Source organism: Halyomorpha halys, unplaced genomic scaffold (genome assembly GCF_000696795.3).
Source record: "Halyomorpha halys isolate HHAL.00 unplaced genomic scaffold, Hhal_1.1 Scaffold45.1, whole genome shotgun sequence".
Classification (NCBI taxonomy): domain Eukaryota; kingdom Metazoa; phylum Arthropoda; class Insecta; order Hemiptera; family Pentatomidae; genus Halyomorpha; species Halyomorpha halys.
Genome location: NW_027113993.1, coordinates 586,653 through 607,457, shown reverse-complemented (window position 1 = coordinate 607,457; position 20,805 = coordinate 586,653). Strand labels below are relative to the sequence as shown.

General features: G+C 27.8%; 2 protein-coding genes across 7 annotated transcripts in view; both read right to left on the bottom strand.

Annotated features, from left to right (window-relative positions):
- Positions 1-8,475, bottom strand: part of LOC106689041 (serine-rich adhesin for platelets-like) — a 30,632-nt gene extending 22,157 nt beyond the window's left edge. For 4 of the 6 annotated variants that reach the window (XM_067051229.1, XM_014433787.2, XM_014433815.2 and 1 more), the window contains exons 1-7: positions 8,122-8,475; positions 7,865-8,052; positions 5,926-6,059; positions 4,679-4,799; positions 3,434-3,472; positions 2,485-2,633; positions 454-613 (exon numbers count right to left, since the gene is read on the bottom strand). In XM_067051229.1, coding sequence (XP_066907330.1) covers positions 454-613; positions 2,485-2,633; positions 3,434-3,472; positions 4,679-4,799; positions 5,926-6,059; positions 7,865-8,032 — 771 coding nt within the window. In that variant the 5' untranslated portion in view covers positions 8,033-8,052; positions 8,122-8,475. The other 2 variants (XM_014433806.2, XM_067051231.1) reach the window with 2 other exon arrangements.
- A 3,173-nt stretch (positions 8,476-11,648) lies between these two features.
- Positions 11,649-18,247, bottom strand: LOC106688857 (micronuclear linker histone polyprotein). The gene is made up of 3 exons (XM_014433536.3): positions 17,969-18,247; positions 17,811-17,886; positions 11,649-14,593 (listed from the first exon to the last, which is right to left on the bottom strand). Exons 1-3 carry the CDS (start codon positions 18,070-18,072, stop codon positions 13,466-13,468), a joined length of 1,308 nt encoding a protein of 435 aa, XP_014289022.1. The 5' UTR covers positions 18,073-18,247; the 3' UTR covers positions 11,649-13,465.
- Positions 18,248-20,805: the final 2,558 nt, after the last annotated feature.

The following is a 20,805-nucleotide window of genomic DNA, read 5'->3' as shown; positions in this document are numbered from 1 at the left end:
CGTATATAAATTAGAGGGAGATGATTCAAGTAACTGAAGAATTTAAATTCGCCGGTTTTTTAATGAGTCATTTGCTCTGGGTTTCTTTTAGAAAGATTTCAGGGATGAAGGCAGTCTTTGATTATCTATATCTACCATTAACAGAAAATTCTCCACCAGAACATGGGTTTCAACTTAATGAGGGAAGAGGAAGTTTTATGACTGTTTTCCCTAAAGATACTTTTTACTAGTCGTGGGAACTATACTTTTGTTTGTATAAGTTTTGATGCCTACTGTTGGTGCAAAATCATGATAAAAATCACTAATTTTTAATAAAATGTAAACCATATTAGCTTTGAGAGAGCTTTACTAGTTTTTAACCCTATTTTCCAATTGATTTCTGATCATCTTTCAGCTGTAAATGTAATGAAAGATAGTTTTAAAAAAATAATATAACTATATATTAGATATTACCTTTTGTTTCGCAGGTGTGCACTTGTATGGTGTAACATAGGAACTCCTTCTTCCTCTCGTTCCTAACCTTGAACGAGGAACAGACGTATCCAAAAACTTAACAGATTTTCTATTTAATGACGGCAATACATTAGGAGTTCTTTCAATATTTTGTGTATTTCTGAACAAGAAAAAAAAAAAAAAATTAGGAAAATTAAATTTGCAATAACAAGTAGGTACCAGTTTAATTTAAATTAGTATGTGATAGTCAGGATTATGTTTTAGAAAAACAAACATATAAATTTTGACTATTTATTAATGGTCGATGTTTCAATACACACTCCTGTAGAGTAGATCTTAGGCAGGTCTTATTCAGGGCTAAAAAAACAAAACAAAATACAGAGTAAATTTTTCAGGGATTATTTTGGACGAACTCCATATTGATCTTGAAGAGATTTTATCTACTTTTGCTTACATTTGCATAAAGAAATGTTCCTCTGCACAACTATACAGTTATGAATTAATTGCTCGATAAACTCAATTAATTGCTCCAGGGGTATTCAAATTACTGATAAGTTCTGATTACAGAAAGTATGAGGAAAATTGGTCTAAACACATTTAACAATATGAATGTAAATAATTATTTTTATTTATATAATTTGTTTTTACACATTTCATTGGAAATTTGAAATTTCAAAATTAAACAAAGAAGTTTTCTATTACTTCCCAAGTAGTGCTAAGTGATGATTTAATTTGTTAAAACTATTAAACTGTTCATTTATAAGTAAAAAAAATTATAAATAAAAAAAAAATACTTATTACATGGATTTATTTAAAACGCGATTTATTAAAAAAATAAATAAAAAAATTAATTCACCAACAAAATTCGGTTTATACATCTTTCTACTAATAATTCAATTAGTTTTACAGAATTAAAGGATTTATTATGTATTCCTAATGCCAACAAAATGTATTATGAACACTTCCATAGGAATTAGATTATCCGATATCGAAACTAAAAATTTCCACTTTCAATTTTAATGGTAATAGCTTACCTATAGATCGGAAAATTAAAAATGTACTTTGAGACATTTTTAATCCTTTTAGTGTTCAGAGTAGCAAAATTTGGATTACCAAGATTACATTGTATTTTGAAAATGGCTCGCATGATAATTAGGAGAAAAGTTGAGGATTAGTTTAAAATGGATCTTGTATCAACTATATCAGATTCTGCTAAACTACTTGTTTAACGTATTTTCCTCAGCACACCTAGATTTCAAGAATGGTCTGTCCAATTTATCCAAAATTTAGAAGAAAGTTAGGAATTAGTATTGATAATTTCTGGTATAAATTTTAACAAATTTCATCCACTACTTTAACTTAAACATAAATTTATTTTCCTTGACACAACTATACTTTGAAAATAGCTCATCCGATTTAGCTCAAATTTTGAAATTAGAGTAGACATGGCCTGATATAAATTATATACACTTTTATCAATTACTTTCACTTACAAATCCAAATAACTACTTTTCTGGTAATACCTGTATATATAAAATGGCTTGCTCCACAGATTCTATTTTTAAACGACAACACATAACCTTGAAATATAGGTAATTACATACCCAATAGAAACATACTAAAAAGGGATTATCATTTTCCTCAGGACACCTATATTTCAAGAAGGGTCTGTTCGATTTGGCCAAAATTTGGAAGCTAGGAATTAGCGTTGATATGGTCTTAGTGTTGATAAATTTTAGTAAATTTCAGCAAATATAACTTATATAAATAACAGAATATAATATAATTATAATGTTATAAAAATAACAGGAAAAGCAAATTTCAGATAATATCAGAATAAGAAAAAAAAAAGAAGATAGAAAGTTTTACTGTCCCATATTCTTGGCAGACGTAATTATTTTTAATAACTATTCTGTTGTTAGACTTTAATATTGTTTACAAACACATCAGAGTTGTTTGTCTAAGGACTGCAGTTATTTGCATAATATTTTAGACTGATAAAAGAATATAAAAACCTCAAAGAATACTTACTTGACACTAGATTTCCGCTTTTCAAACTTTAGCTTATGAGTCGCTCGTAATCCACTTTTAATAGCCAAAACCTTTGGAGCTGATTTACTTTTGGATACATTTTCCTCTGCAATAGTCCTCCTCCTTTTCTTAGGCAATACCTCATTTTGCTGTAACAGATTTACTAAATGTCCTTTCACAATATTTCTGATCAATTTTAGTTATTCTCATCATGCTGGTAGGCATAAATAAAGAAAAAAATAAGATAGGCTAAAAACACAAACAACTATATACACTATAATCATACTACAAATACAAGAATAGGGGTATTCATGATGTAGTGATAAATGTAAAATGTTTTACTATGTTAAATGTTATGAGTATAGAATTGTGAGCATCCCTATTTAAAGTCATGTTAAATGCTAAATGCATAAGAGCTCCTAGTGGATTTTCTGAGCAACTTGTTTTATAACCTTTTCTTACAAAACATTATGTTATTGTTTACTTATAAGTTTTGTTCAGTGTAATTGATTGCAATATTCCTAAATTGAGTGAAAAGTGAAAGTTTAGCTACAGAGTGCCTTGTCGATCTTATAACCTGTGAGGAAGAGACTCAAGATGAGCTAATTGACAACTGTCACTATAATATTATTATTGTCATCCATTGCTTTATTAGTTTCTAAAACATCCTAAACAATACAAACAAAAACAACGAGCAAGTAACCTAACACAACAAACAAAATGGTGATGAGCTCAGCTGGTCTGTTGCGTGATGTCATTCTCCATTTAGCACGCTTTAACATGTTAAAATAAAGATCATGAGTACCCCTAATATTAGTATCTCAACTATTATTGTTTATCAAAATGCTACAAAATAAAATATAAAACAAAGGAAAAAAAAAAAGAAAGAAAAACAAATTGACCTAATTAAATTAACTAAACTACTCTACAACAGAGAAAATTGTCTCACCAATATTCCTAACTGAATACTTTCTGTCATCTGTACATCCTGAAACATTTAAATGTTTCCATATATCCGTAATACTAATATAATCATTTAATAGTTTACATAAGTTAGAACTTGTTTTTAATACAATTTAAAAAAATACGTTGACTACATATAACGGTGTCAGAATGGTCTCAGATTGCCTTCAATATGGAAAAACTAGATGATATCCAGTCAATCAAAAATTATAGTAATAAATATCACAAAGAAAACTATTTATTTAAATTTTGGAATTTCGGAGCACTATATCCAAAAAGTTGCAAGGAACATGGTAAGTGAACAAAAAAATTTTCACATAAGAATTTTAAAGATAGTCAGTACTATTCCAGAAGATTTCTTAAAATTTAATTATTATGTATTCAAATTGTTTAAATGAAATTAATTATTATTTCAACTGTGTTTCCAGTATTGCACTTAGTATGCATGCAAGAGAAACCAAAAAAATTTCATTTAACAACATTCAATCGGTCAAAACAGATGAATCGATATCAAAAGAAAGTTCAAATATATTTTTCAATATCTATTATTTTCTTTACTTAATATTCTTATTAATAGAGATGATTTTATTATTTTAATTTATACCTGGGTTAATAAGACCAAAAAAATAACTTTATTGAAAATGATAAATAGTCCACTTCAGGTAAACAGTAACAATTATAATGAAATAATTGGAAGATTAATGATGAACCATGAGTAATAACAAAAGGAACACGGTCCAGGTAACGTCAAAGATAAAAACTATTTAAAAAAAACAAAAAAAAAAACTAAAAACTAAATAAAACTATTTAATGTGGGCCAATGTTTTCCCCTCATTGCAGGGCTTACATATTGCACGTAAGCACGAAAATGAGTTTCATCCTTGCTTGCAACCTATGAACTTGAAACCAAGATGAAGCCCTGCAACGTGGGACGAAACGTTGACTCACATTTAAGTTTTATCACTATTTGAGTTTTTTCCTTTGATTGCACCCAGACCATCTTCCTTTTATTATAATCAAATTATGATGGAGTGTAGATGTTCCATCTCTAAAAAGCTAATAAATTACAAAACATCAAATTTTACTTGTTTTATTAGTTGAAAAAATAAATTAAAATTTAAAGTTAATATGATTTAAAACAGTAAAGATACAGAAAGGTAACAGGCATAAGAAAATTAGTTGGAAGAAAGAAGTTACAGCAATGTTATATTTGATACCAAATTAGACTCACCTCATCCCTCCTTTGTGGTGGTACAACTGCAACAAGTTTATTTTTGAACAAAGGCCAAGATTTTCGATTTTTTGAAGTAACAACAAAACTAGGCTGAGATGATCTAGACGGTGAAGATGAACTAATAAGGAATAAAAAAATACATTCTAATCAGATAAAAAAAAGAAATAGTCATTCAGTTAAAATGTAAAAAGGTAACATAAATAATGTAAAGAAATCTAGACCAACAGTTCCTGTATTAAATAAAATTACTTCCTTTTATAAACTCACTTACAGTTAGTTAATAAATTCTTTCAAAATGTTAATTTAAAAACCAAAATAAGTATTCCAGGAGTTCTTAACCAACTCAAATAAAACACAATTATATCTTATCTAACTTTAATGAATATGAATAAACCTGCAAAGAAGGACAAAGGCAAAATAATTTAGTTACAGGAATATCCTTCAGATGCTCACTGGATAGGGCATGCAAAAATAATCATGTTAATAGTGAAATAAAATATTAACATAACAAAAGCAAAGCTATGAAATTTAAATTTGTCTTGAATGTCATTCTTGGATTTATTACGTTTAATTTTTGTGATTAATTCAAGAAAAAAAATTTTAAAAACCCGTATGTATTCCGATTAAAAGGATGGAAATAATAAAGTGAAGTCTTCATAAATAAAATAAATCTTAAAACTATGTTTTAGAGAGAAAATATTTTTTTAGAACCATTTTTAGGTTCAAGATATCAATGAATTTTAAGTTAGGTAACAAAATTACATCAAGACTTATTTTCAAAGTAAGAGTATAGGAAGGGCTACCAACTTGATTTAAACAATATGTGAACTAATAATAATAATAATAATTATTATTATTATTATTATTATAATAGTAATAGTAATGGTAAACTAATCAAAATTGCATGAGAAAATACATAAAATCTTCAATTAGGAAAACTATAAACCTAGAGTTGATTTATGTTGAAAATTAAAAAAATAAATAAATAAAAAAAACGGAATTAGAGTTTAATAAGACAATATCAGAATAGAAAACCTCATATATTTTTTAAAAGAAAGAAATATAGAATGTTTTATAACTTTGAAAACAATACACCTATTTCCAATGATGAATAAGATCTCAACCAATAAGAACTTTATTAATAGTATAACAATAATTTAAGAACTCGTTAACTATTAATACATTTAGAAGAAACAATGAAGCTAAATAAAATTGATATTAAAAAATACATAAACATGTATTACCTGTCATAGCACCATTTATAGTTTTTATGTCTGATAGCTATAATATCGTTATCTTTAAGTTCCACATCAGAAGATCCAATTTCAGTGCTATTAACCAAAGTAGGGACAGTCCGAGATAAATTCCTGATAAGAGCCTGCAAAAAAATATAAAAATAATAAATTTATCAAAACTTTTTGGTGGTTATAAAATCATCTTAAATATGGATCTTAATTAATTCAAAAAAATAATTTACAATTTTATTTTTGAAATTACACACATGAATACATTCAACAACACATATTTTATATTTTGGAAGAAGATAGTTGACTGTATAAAGTAGATTGTAAGAAGATAGTCTGGGTGGCGGTCAATAAAGTTATCAAAATATTAAAAGAAAAATATTTATTGTTAACCAATGTTTCTCCACACTTTGCAGGGCTTCGTTAGGGCTAAATAAAAAACAAGATACATTATAGAATTGATAGAACATTAAAATAAAAAACATTCTAAAACAATAGTTATGTTTATAAAGTATATAAAAAAAGAAATAATAATAATAAATGGAAGTAAACATGTAGGTGCACTATTATTATTTCTTTTTTATAAACTTTATAAATTTAACAATTGTTTTGAAATTTTTTTTATATTAATGCTCTGACAATTCTATAATTTATTGTTTTTTCATCTCGCCCCCTGCAAAGTGGGACGAAACGTTGGTTAACAATAAATAGTTTTCTTTTCCTATTTTGATACCATTATTGACCGCCACCCGGACTATCGTCCTACAACTTATTGTCTATATACATTTATTTATGTATAAACTTCATCGATATTATTAACGGATTATAAGGATTTTATTAATGTTGAAAATCCTACAAGTTTTAAATAATTGTATAATTTATTCTGTAACAAATCAATTTCTTTTATCAATACTTAATCACTTTTTTATAACTGCTGGTTAAATAAGTAAGTACTAAATAGTACTTACATAAACAGAATTCAATTGATCAATTAAGTAAGTTTGTATTTGCATAAAGTGCTGTCTACTCCATCCAGGCAATAAATTATGTCACAATTAAAACATTGATCATTTTGTGTTTGTAGTCAGTTTTTACTAAGTAATATTTGACGTAATAGCTTATAAAATTTACAATACTACTAATATATTAACCTTTAATATTATTTATACACAAAGTTACCACCATTCTTCTTTATATCACTGAATGTATGATAATAATATATTATTTTGAGCACATTTTAAAAGAGCAAAAAAAATTAAGCATCCAACTTTAGAGAATGTACAGATCATCACAATATGAGGTGATGGTCAGGAAATGCGAATAGTAAAGAAACACAAATAAATTTGTTTACTAATAACTTTGAGATATTTAATTTACTTTTATTTATTTATCTTTACTGACCGCACCCCTGACCATCTTCTCATATCGAATCTACAGTCAACTATAACACCTCACTACAAATCATTATTTCATTTATTTTCAATACTGTAAAATATTTGAGATATAATCATAATATTAATTAATTATAACTACAGTTACTTAATTTTTACTTCTTGTAGGGTTGTATTACATTAACTTTAATATAACATACCATTTAAATTTTTTATTTCAATTTTCTCTTAACTTCGTAACTACAAAAATTAAACTGAAACTATAATTTCAGTATTGATCCTTTGTCAATCATGTATACATTCAAACACCTAATTAAATTACAAAGACAACCACAATACTGAAGGTTTTAATACACTTCTGATATTCCAATTGAAAAAGAAATATAAAATGTTTAATTGATCCTGCTTATGTCTAAACAATGTAAATAATAAAACAATATAAAGAAAACATTCAAGCAAACAAGCGTATTGATGACATGAGCTTTGGATGTCTAGCTTGACTGACAATGCATGCAGTCACAAACAATACAAATAAATACTATAAATACCGGTTTGTTTTTCTGTGAAGTTATCAAACAATGTTGTGCAGCTATATCCTTGTGATTGATTCTTAGGTCACAAAACAAGTCACTTCCAATAAAAAAATGTAAATTAACTACTGGTAATGACTCCTTCTCTTCTCCATTCTTTGACAGTGCAATCAGTTTTCCAAGCATTTCACTATATTTATCTGAAACTAGACCATTATCACGTCAAAAGCATGTCACAGCAAGCTTCTCTTGAATTTTAACAACAAATGCTTCACCTTTAAACGTTTTAAAAGAAACAAAAGTGGCGCTTCAAAATGTAAACAAACACTTGCTCGGTACAAAATGACGACCCGTCATTGTAGAAAAAAAATCGTCAATTGGGAAAATATCAATATAGTTCACCATTACACAATACACTAAAAGCACGCATAAAATATTTGAAAGTAACGCATTTTTAATAAAATCGCAAGACTTGCCAAACCTCGTTATGAACCTAAACCAACGCCATTCCCTAACGTACTGATTTGGCGGTTAAAAATCTGCGTATCTATAGCAAAATACCAGTTCTCATAATTAATCATTTACAATATAAATACTTAATCAAAAAAAAATATTTAAGTTAGAAAAAACATCTGACACTGGTTGTTTAACTAAGTCAATATTCAAAATAATAATTCAAGATACAGGTACCACAATATGCACGATATTTCAAATTCAATTAAAACAGAATATAAGTTCAAATGCTTCTCACCTCCCGCATCGTTTAACGGCGATTATATTATGAGTCACATTTATGTATTTTTAGATTTAATGGAATTTATTTTTTAGATAAATGGAATGTTTGATAAAGAAAGTTTTATTAATGGTGGTTAATCCTGAGTATTTTATTAATAATTTACAACCAAGAAAATATAAACGTTTTAGTTAAACATTATAAGTAAAAGGGTAGTTAAAATAAATGAAATATTTGATTATTTCTAAAGAAAAATTGACCGTTTTTGAGCTTTAAAGAAATAAATATTATGGATTAGTTAATAAATAGTATTCATAGTTAATACGATTTTTTTAAATAAAAAAAAGAATTTTCCAGTCAGTTTTCTGTTTTTAATAAAATATTCATTAAATTATTTGGATTAATCTATCTACAATCCTAAATTGTAGCTTCAGTTTTATCATGTGAAAAATAAAGGGTTAAAAATGAATTTAGATCTTAAAGAAATTTGTTGATAATTTTATTATGAACTTACAAATAAATTATTAAGTACCAGTTAATTATTCTTCAAACCGATTTCTTCAAAAACTTGATAAATTAATTTTATAATTTAAAAAGTTTTTGAAAAAATCAAATGAGAATAAAATAGGTTTAATTGCACGTTTCTAAAAACTGCTTAAAATCCGTACAAGAAACTTTTTCAATGTGAAGCCATCAAAATCAACTAAAAAAAATAAAATAAAAATTGTATTACTCAAAGTTAGAATTTGAAGATAATTTTTCTTATAAAAATTGGATAGCATTGAATAATATTTATTTATGATGTCAAACAACACTCAATTTGAAAATTTTGAAACATCGATTAATCCCCTCTCCTATTTCTAATAAAGATTTGGATAGATATCCGCACCCCTCTTCTTTCAATAATAGGTATTCTATTTAAGGTCGGTAGCTAAGTTCTAGAGGTGATAATATGTTAAGAATCTTCAGGACAACAGTAAAAATATTTAATAGTTATTGCTATTAAAATAAAATAATCAAATATTATTACATTTCTATGTTTGATCATAGTGAAATACTTTATTAAGAATATTATTCATTCCTGTCGAACAATGATTTGGCAGGGGTATTGAAAACATTGATACGCCTTTATGAGAATAGGGAGTTGAGCTGGCTCACCCTGGTTCGTTGGACAAATATTAAAAACAGTAGCATAATACCAAACGTCTTTAACAGCAATTAAAGCCATGGAATTACAAAGAAAAACATTAATATTTCAGTATAATGATTGTACTACAGTAATGAGAATTATAAATCTACTCAGGTGAAAATTAATCATTCACCTTGAAAGCCCAACAGTGGCAGTTAATAGATGGCAAAAAACGGATTTTTCGAGATTGGCCATGGTTTCTCGTAGTGGACTTTGGTTTCAAGAAAATCCCATTTGGAGGTTCACAAATATAAAATACAAGCAGTAATGAAACATTTTCGGGCAACTCACTTGGCCGCATTCACCGATTTCTTGACTGTAAGTCAAATAATGAGCTATTTTTTGGTTAATGGATCGTCCACATCCACACAAAAGAGACGTCTAACGAGGTACATTAATAGGTGGTCTAGAACTTGATTGCTGGTTGGCTATTTGTTTCTCTCACGTAAGGAGCAAGAGCTTCCATAGTTTCACTGAAAGGTGTGTAGGACAGCGATGAAAAAAGGTACAACAAACTAGTAATAAATAAAAGGTTGAAATGGAAGTGGGTTAGTACAAGTTAAAGACAATATATCAACATTTCGTCTGAATCAAGAACAATGAGGAAGTAATAAACAAATGTCTAGTTAGAGGTGATGTCATGATGGAACAGGAGTGTCAGGAAACCAAAACAATTATAAATGTCAAGAGCAGGAGTTCTGAACCCAGTATGTATACAATAATTAAGATAAATTAAAGACCTTAATTTTTATTTCTTCTTCTTTCAGTTAAGTATGCCCAAATGTATTTTCCATTAGCAAACATATCCATCAATTGACGAAAACAGTTCATTGATTAAGATCAGAGTTGAGGATTAGTGTCTATATGACCTAGGATAAACTTCATCAACTTAAACTTACCAATGAGTAAAACTAAAATCCTGGAGACAACTTAATAACAGCTGATTTTCTGGATTTTATTATTAAAGGGCATATCTCTAGTCTTGAAATATGGGTAATTAAGTACCCTACAGGAATATACAGAAAAAAAGACCATTTTCAGAAAAATCATATGATAGAAAATAAAATAAGGGGATAAAAAAAATAAAGGAAAAAATGGAAGGAATTGTGGAAGCAATATAGATCTATGTACTTGCAGGCTTTTAAAATACCTTGGGATGGATTGGAAATATAGGTGAATCTGTTTGAATATATTAAGACTGAAAAATATGGTTACTAGCAAAATGAAATCTTTTACTATGTTAAAATGTTTGTTAGTCACAATGTTTTATATTCAATATGTACTCACTTACCATAACTTAATAACAACACCCTTTCTTTAAAGAAAAAACCCGAAAGATTTTTTAAACAGTTTTCAAGACCACGCAAAACAAATTTGGAGAAAGAAAAAGCTTCAATTGACAACAAATTCAGATACCATGTTTTAGGAAAAGCCTCAAGTCTTGCCATTTTATGTTTTCTATCGAACATCATTTAAATTGATCTACTACAGATAGAAAACAAATTTTCAATAAAATAATGTATACTTTTCCTAGTAACTAATAATTCACTGGAAATAAAAGTTTTTTTTTTTAAAGAATAGTAATTTTTTATATAATAGAGTTTTCTGTTAATCATTATTATTTTGTATTTTTCCTTTTTATGCAGGAACAAAAATTGAATTAGAATTGGTAACACTATATTCAACTTATTTATAATTACTTATATTTACCATATATACCTTGAACAGTATTTTTGAAAAAGTATTATTAAAAATATTCTTTATCCAATTAACATTGAATAAAAGCACAAAAAAAACATTACATTACATTGGTTATCTCCACAAATGTACCCACAGGTAGGAAAAGGTTAATGACTCCAGCTTCTAATCATTAGAAATCAAAATAAATTACAGCAACACATAAATTTATTACATAATTAGTTAACATTTGCTATAATATTTCCAATACATGTTTAAAATTATATATATATCTATTTTACAAACATATAATTTATCAAACATAAGCAGATTTGTAACAGGAAATATTATTTTAAACTCAAATAGTTATAAATGATTCCTGCATATATTTATCTAACAGTTTTAAATCTAAACTACAGATAGTTCAAAATAAAAAAATAATCATACAATTAATTATAGTATATTAGTATATTTTGATTTTTAAAAATATAGAAATTTACGTTATTTAAAAATCAAAGTTGATTAACATTTTTTCAATAAAAAATAACAAGTAATTTCTTACTCACACCAATGATTACTTTAATTGCAATAATAATACAAACATTAATGTTAACCATTTATGTACAGATTTAATGCCTAAAGAATTTATGGATTAACGTCCTGTATATATAGACAATTTTACAGTAAGAGGTACATTAAATATCATTAGTAGCCTTTATTAAATAAAAAACATATACACAATGTTGAACTCTTGAGGAAATAAATTTCTAAAAGTATGTACACTCTTAATTAAATCATAATACTGTGAGATCAACAGTAACATAGAGTAAAAAAGTTTTAACCCTCCCTCAGTATCACCTGATCAATTGGGTAAAACTGAAATCTTTATTTTTAAGAAGTTAAAATTTGTTTGTGAACAAAGTTAAACATGGTATATTTTATTGTTCATTTATTTATGTGAAGTAATCTTATAGTTTAAATATAAAATATACTGACGATATTAAATAATGGAAGGGCAAAGAAATGTTACTTAAAAATATTGACAAATGAAGTAGTTAAAAATCTTTGCTCTAATTGCCTAACGATTTTAAATTAAAAAAAAAAATTATACAAACAAATATCTCAAATTTACAATTAAATTGTTTTCAAACACTCGTGTAGTACGTACTGTGATATACACACATTCCATGCATAAAAATAACAAATATTTTTCTATAATTTTTAAAAAAAGGTGCGGTGAGTTTTATATAAATCTTTATTTTATTGCTCTTTTTCTATTCTTGGATTTGTAAGCTTTCTTACTTTAGTTTCTTCATTAATTAATATTAATATGTCTTATTGATTAATAGAAAATTTCAAACATAAATTAAAATAGAAATTAAATAGACAGAAAAAAACAAAAGAAGACATTGAAGGCCATGAAAATGGAGAACCTGTTGGGAACATCGGAAACTTTGAGTAATATTAATAAATAAAGAAACTAATGTAAGAAGGCTAGCTAGTAAATTTCAGAATAAAAAAAGAGTAATAAAGTACAAAACCTTTAAATTATAAACCACTAAATAACTTTTTATATTTTTTAAGAATATACTGAGATTCAACTTTATTATCTTTTATAAATAAATGTAATTTAATTAAAAATATATCTTCCTTCTGATAAAATTTGAATAATATAATAAAAGTGAGCCAAAACATAGATGCATAATTTTGATGCACAGCATCCAATATAGATATTAGAGAAAGAATGCCTGACTGAGGATTAAACTTTACTACTCTACAAAAAGAACATTTAAATAAAACAATATAAATTGTTTGTAAAGCTAGTTTACAATTTAAAACTAAACAATAATCTAGTCTGGTTCTGCTACTAACGTTAGTATGAAAATAACAAAATTGACTCTGTAAAGTACATTTGAATACTTACATAAAAGAGATTTTTTAAATATATATACAAAATTAGTTTTTATAAAACAAGCAAACAATTTTGCTGGTAACAATAAATGTTGGGGAGGGGAGAGTCTTAATCATCAACCCAAAACAATATTGGTTGATCAGAGGATCTTGATTTTTCTTTTAAATAGTTTAAATACTTTAGCAGATCTTTATTATCAGCCATTTCGGAAGGAGACTTATATGTTATTTTGTCCTTTGACAAATTATTCGTACTTCTGCATTCAGAAGAGGAATCGTCAGAATCTTCAGAATCATCTTTTCCTAACCTGATTCTTTTCTTATGCATTTTTCGAGGAACTCCGTTGGCCATGAAACTTTTTCTCTTTGCCGGTTTTTTATTAGCCTTAACATTTTTAGAATTGTTTTCTGATGCATCTTTTTTTTCGAGAATTTCTGAAGACATTTCTACCTCATTAATATCAGATGTTTCATTGATTGTTGGTTCTTCTTTTGGAAACTTGGAATTATTTTCCATAATATTTTTATTTTGGTCTTCTGAATTTATTTGAGTATGACTTCTCTTCCTGTTTAGTTCTGTTTTACTTGATTTTGTTATCAATGATCTTGTGAGATCTTCTTTAGAGATATCTTTTCTAGTGTCACTGGGGAGATTATTTAATTTCTCTTCAGTTGTTTCCCTTTGATTTTCTTTGTTAATAGATTTTTTAATAATCTTATGTTTGTGCATGTCTTTTTTAACAGAAATATTATTTATTAATTTACTTTTCTTCTTAGATAATTCTTTGTCGTTTCTTTTTTTTGATATTTCCTTTATTCCAAGAGAGATGTTTTTTAACTGATTTTTTCTTTTTATCGATTCTTTGGTCTTTTCCATACTATTTAACCCTTTACCAATTTTTTGTTTAGGGAACAAATTAGGATGTCTGTTGTTTTCTGAAATAATTTTTTTTTTAATTTGATCTCGTGTGCTTTGGTTATTTTTGTTTCCTGAACTACTTTTTCTTTTGGACTGTAAAATAGAACTTTGATCTTTTATACTTTCAGTATCTTTTGAAGAATCTCTTTTTTTCACACTGTCTTTTGAATTTTCTTTATTGGAATTTTTTACATTAATGTTATTTTGGAACTGTTTTCCACGTTTTGCTTCCGAATAAAAAGAAGGCACCACGTTACATTTCAACCGTTTTTTTCGAACTTCTTCTGTTCCATTTTTGTAATAAATGAAATCGTCTTCCTAAAAAAATTACATTAGGTTAATATATTAGTAAGATTTATATTAATGTTCTTGGTTTTTATTTAAAATATAATTATTATAAGTTCCATCCTAAGGACAGTTTTAATCACTCCCTTTCAATAAAATAAATATTTATTAATTTAACCTTTAATTTATTATCTGTTTTCCAAATTTAAGTAATTTAATAGGACATGGGGCAAGGGCTATTTAATATACTTAATAATCGCAGCTTCATAAGCAAGGTCATTTTTGGGATACAGTGATAGATGAATCAATGAGTGAGTGGTATCTTTAACGTTAAAGTAATGATGATAAAATGTTTCATTTTTACTAATATTGCTTGAATTATGAATGGTGTTTGATTAGTTTTGTAGAAAATTAAATTTCTTCCAAATGAGTGACCACAATCTTCCAGGAGATGTATAGTTTTTGAGTTATTCAAAAAAATATATATATTTTTAAGGTTAAAGAAATAATTTTCTTCAAACTACTTAAAAGTTCAATTTTTGAAACTCAACCTTTATGCACATCTACTATTGTGCCATAGCATATAGAAAAACACTGATTTCAGCATAGCAGACATTTTTGGGATATAGCGCTCAAGAAATCAGTGAGAGAGTACAATTGAAATCAGTTAGAAAGACTGCAGATGGGTTTTATTATACAAAAGGAAAAAAGACAAGTAGTCTCTGACTTTAAAAAAATATAGTGCGTCATTGTAGATGGGACATGAAACAGAGGGTATGTAAGGTTGAATGTGTTCATTTTTATAATGTTTGTAAGGTTCTTACAATCATATACTCTTAAAATATAAAGCTGGGTAAAAGAAAAGAGAGTAGAAGGGCCAATCAGACTATTTCAGTCTTAGATATGGAATTTTTAACAATAAGTGGGAAAAATGTATATATACATTAGGGTATAACAAATTAATATACTCAGAATGATATAAGGACCAATAAATGAATCAGGACAATGGTAAACCAGGAATTGGTGGAGATATATCATGAATCATATACTATGGCCATCAAGTTGGCAAAAATACTTTGGCTTAGCGAAATAGAATGAATACCAGAAAGGCTTTTATACCAATTACCTGCAAGAAAGGCAAACACAAGGAACACCACCTCTGAGATGGCTTCATTATGTGGAAGCAGAACAGCTCTGGATATGAATGAGGAAATAGGGAAGAAGCAAATGACAGGAATGAATGGATGAGGATAATGGGTCAAAGTCCAACAGAAGTTGTTGAGCCAATGTATGGAGCACACATCAATGATCAAACACCCATCCTCAACTAGATGAGACCAGTTACCAAGAAGAGACAACACTCCAGGAGTAGGGTGAGCAATACAATATTGTAAATACAAGCCTGAGTTTTGAGTTTATAGTTGACAATTTGATCTGGCAATGCACAACTAGGAACCCGTGGAGGTCATATGGTTATGATCAGACACAGAAATTCAATTGCAGTATTGACATAAGTAAGTATTAGCATAACGAGCAATTATCATATATTAGAGAGATAAAATATATAAATCAAAAGAAAGTCTAAATTCTTATAATGAAGTGTGGAGATATGTATCAACATAAGTAAACAGAATTAGTGAGAAGAATTATCAAAGCAGAGTCCACTATCAAATTAAAACACAACAGTAGGACAAAATATTACAACAAAAAAGCCATAAAACTCTAAATGAAACAATTTTTAAACTGAATTACTGTAGGCAGTTAACTCAAAGACTATAATAGGGCTATTTGAGATATTTTAATTGAATTTCTAAGCATTCCTGGATTTTAATTCTAAACATACAAATTGGTTTTTATTTTATTTTTTTATATATTAGTTTTCGTTTTATTTTCTATAGATATATTTTTTAATAAGATACTTTTATTAACAGTTGTAGAGTGAACAAGATGATTGACCCAAGTTGTAAAATAAGGTTTTTTGAATAACTATAATTCTTACAAAAACAGTTTATCAGTTCTAGTCGATCCCCTTAATTATATAGAGGTTGGCAGTTTTTAAATCTGCTAATCATTACATATTTCTTCGGACTCTTTCCCAAATTTCCATTCATTTAAACTTTTTTTGTAGAATTTAATCTGATATTCAAAATGATGTTGATTTTTGGATTTTTTTTCCAACCTAGTGCACTGATAGCCCAATACTTTCCCAGATCTTATTCTCCTTCTTCCAAATGCCACCTTTTCAAAATTGTTTTATTTTTTTTTTTTCATTTATACTCATGCCCATTTATATCTATTATAGATAAATGATCAGTGGTACAGGATGTTTTAATCCAAGGAGAATATTTCGAAATAAATCCTACATAATATTCCAATTTTACTATTAAATGACACAACAAATTATTGTAATTACACAGTTGTTATCTTACTACAAAAAATAAACCGCAAAACCAAAAGCTGCTACTTTTAGAGCAAAAAAAAAAATCTATATTTAAATTAAAAACAATAGAATATAGCAAACACTCTCCTGCTTGCTAGTATTTTACTCGATAACCTTTGTCTTAGCATAGTTCTGTCCAATACAAAAAGCTCCTGTCAAATACTGAAAGGATGCCAGAAGTAAACTATGATCAAGGTACAACTGCCTCATCTATATGTGTTTTAGTATAATGCAGTGTGATTGGCAAATCCCGAGAGCAATATGTGATATTTTTAATAAGAACTTCAAGAAAGTATAAGAGGAAATGGAAGAAAAAAAAAACTCTTTCTTATCCAGTTTTATACAATGAGCTCATTATTAATTTTGTCTAAAACATATTGTTATAACCCAAAAGATTATGTATAACCTACAACACATAAGGTTAAAGGTAATTGGGTCTTAATCATTGGAGCGAGTTTTAATGTTCTAAGCAATAAGGCTTTGGTTAAGTGAGAGAAATCTGTCGAAAAAATAATTAAGATGTATATAAAACTATCATAACATTATACATAAAAAGTTTAAATTTTATAAGTAATAATGAAAGCTTTCAAATTAATTAGGTGTAACAGTTCTTGCAAGATGGAAATGATGGATGATGAAATAATGGATAATGTTGCCTCATTCTAGTAACATATAATTGAAAAATAAATACTTCCAACTATCAAGAATTTTGCAAAAAAAACAGATTATAGTTAATTAGATACAACAAATATAATTTCCCTTAAGCCAACATTTGTAAGTTGAGCATAAAGTTTGTGTTTTAAGACCTACCTTGAAATGATTAGAACAAATCCTGGCTGTGATAATGTTATCTATTTTACTATGACAAACATCAATCCATTTTTTTCTGAAAAGAAAAAATCCAGATTTACACATCGATGGGAATTGAAACAAATTCAGATATAATAAAAAGTTTAGATGAATGATACCTCAAATTTTCATCTCTTGGGAACGAAAAGTAAGATGTATTACTTCCCTCTTTACTAGTTATTATACTACTTTTGCCACAAAGTACGCATTTTCTCACAGGCATAGTTTTGATTATTATGATCTTTAACTAATAACTAACGAATCTACTAACTGATTCCAACAATGATTAATTAATAAAAAGAACTCAATATCACACAAATTCAAATACTTGTTTAGCAACAGCCTTTAATAGTAACAAACATAATATTGTTGTTCAAGAGTGGGCAGTTCAAGATAAGCTGAAATAAGTTGGTGAACTTCTCTCTATCCACATTTATCAGAACATCAAAATGTCTTGGAAGTATGAATGAAAGATATATGGGCTAACTTAAAGCAAATTTTTGATTTTAATAAATTTGAAAAAATATTCTGTAACATTAAAGTTGTTGGTCGGATTTAAATGTTCAAGATAATCTCGTATTGGCTAACCGTTTTCCTTCACTCTTTTCATCATGTTTTTAAGTTCAAGCATTTTTAAAATTTAAAAAACGTAATTAAGTATATATCCCTGCTTTGCTTGGATAGTGGCATATGTAACAAATAAAAAGTTTTGGTTTTGTTTTTATAAACGTTAAGTTTAAAAGGGTTTCTTCCTCTACTGCGGTCCCTCTATATACTGTCCCAGAGTTAGTACAGTTGTCAAAAAGTAACCAGACAGTAGTTACAATACGGAGTAGTGCGGAGTACGGACCAGTAAGGAATACGTCAAATACAAAATAAAATATTTTTATTTTGTCAGACATGCCAATCTCCAATCCAAAGATATAGATAGACAAATCTTGTTTGTTTGTGACATAAATGCTGATAATTTCCCATTTTAATCCACAGCACAGTTCAATAACGAGCTGAATATTTAAGTATGTACGGGTATGCTTGGTTGTGAATTAATTTTTATCTGTTATACCAATGACGTCTAAGCTGTTAAACTATATACTGGGTAGCTTTATTCCCCATTTTTACTTTCATTTACATACACAGCATTTCCTAAAAGTTTTCACTATATAGGAAATTTATTTTATTAATTAACAATTTAGCTAATTTAACCTGAAAAGGTGGCTAATTTTATTAATTTCTTTCTATGGCGGGACATAGAATGAAATAAGACTATGAATAACGGGATAAAATTATTACAATTAACATTTATAAAAATATTAACAAAATCTGGCGTAAAAAGGTTTTTGCTATAAACACAAGAAAATAAATTAATGAATCTCAATTTTATACCTATTTAATTAACCACAATCTATTTTAATTTAATTTATCGCAATTAAATATTTCGTTGGAAATCCTTTATCTTTGAACAACAACAAAGCCTTTAATTGAATTGAATATACTAGTTTTTATATCAAACTATCAGGAATGCAAGAAACCCCACTCTCGAGGTATATTTTTAGTATACCTAAATAGAGTATATCCTAAATATATATAATAGTATATACTAAATGGAGTATATCCAGGTACCATTAAGAGTTGAGGTAAACTTACATCAGAAGGCTTCTGACGAACGTATTCAATAAGGTTAGGCTAGTTGAAGTGGAAGTCATTTGATCGGAAGGTCAGGCATAGTGCAGGATCAATCAACAAAACCATTTATTATCGCCGTGTTGTAAGGGTATGTGCCTTAAATTCTCACCGGATGGAACTTCACTCCGTAAGGTATTGGCATACTGTCGTATCGGGGATGGCAAGTCCTAAAATTCGCTTTAGGTCCTTGCAAGAACGGTTACTACCCTCTGTAAGGTGTTCGCTGTTGATCCTTGCGAAAGGACAGAGACGGCCGAGGGATATTCGCTCCCGGTTAAATTCTGAAGAGTAAACGACAGAGTAGAGACCCAGTGAGACATATTAACACAATAGACATAATCAAAATAGTGGTATAATTGTACACTAGTATGAGTCTTGCCTCTTCAGAGTCAAGACTCAGTAAGGATTCTCTGTCTAGAATAACCAACAGGAATACAAAAGTAGGCTAGTGCTCTAAAATGCTAGTTTCAGTGGATCACAAAAATTTTTTGTTGACATTATTTATTCAATAATATATTTACAAATACTACAAGCTTATGAAATGAGAAAATCGAAATTGATACAACGAAATTAATATAAGACGATATTTCTGAATGTCTTAATTCTCTTGCTTCCTTAAGGACAGAGCCGTTACACAATTCTTATTTATTTTTCCATTAAGTTCGTTTGTATATTTGAATATTGTAACATGTCAGGAATGTACGGGGAAGAGGGGCTGGCAACTTTAGGAAAATCATTAAGTAGATAAATATTTGCACCCATAATCGTGTTCTTGAGGCGTTGTCTTACTAAAATTCAAAATTTTCAAGCATAACAATTTTACGTCCGCTGGATTTCAATTTTTTTTCAACCATCTCGCGAGGTCCCTTACCTCCAGCTACTAACGTAGAGTTCCCACTGAAGGAACATCTCAACTAATAGTTAGGTGTATCAATTTAGACCTTCTAATACCCACAATAGAAAAAGGTACTACTCACATTGAATCATTATCCTCACATAATGCTGTCCATTTCTTAATTCATGTTTATTTCTTTTTTGAAGGAATTGGAAAAAAATATATATTCTTTCAAAATGTTGGTGTAGTTTTGTCGTCATTTTTATATCAATAATTGACAATATACTTACGATCCTGACTTAAAAATAAATTGAAACTGATGCCTCACGTCCAGTTAAGCTGTACCAACCATGTTCTTTGGGTTGATCTTTCACCATACAATTTTTCTCCCACACTCGTATTATGGAATAAGTCTTTCCATTTGCTTTAATAATTTCT

Excerpts from the sequence above, each read along its gene's own strand:
- LOC106688857 (XM_014433536.3), bottom strand. The coding sequence starts at position 18,072 with ATGCCTGTGAGAAAATGCGTACTTTGTGGCAAAAGTAGTATAATAACT. Across the intron at positions 17,887-17,968 it reads CCAAGAGATGAAAATTTGAG|AAAAAAATGGATTGATGTTT; the intron begins GTATCATTCATC and ends TTTTCTTTTCAG. Across the intron at positions 14,594-17,810 it reads TTTGTTCTAATCATTTCAAG|GAAGACGATTTCATTTATTA; the intron begins GTAGGTCTTAAA and ends TAATTTTTTTAG.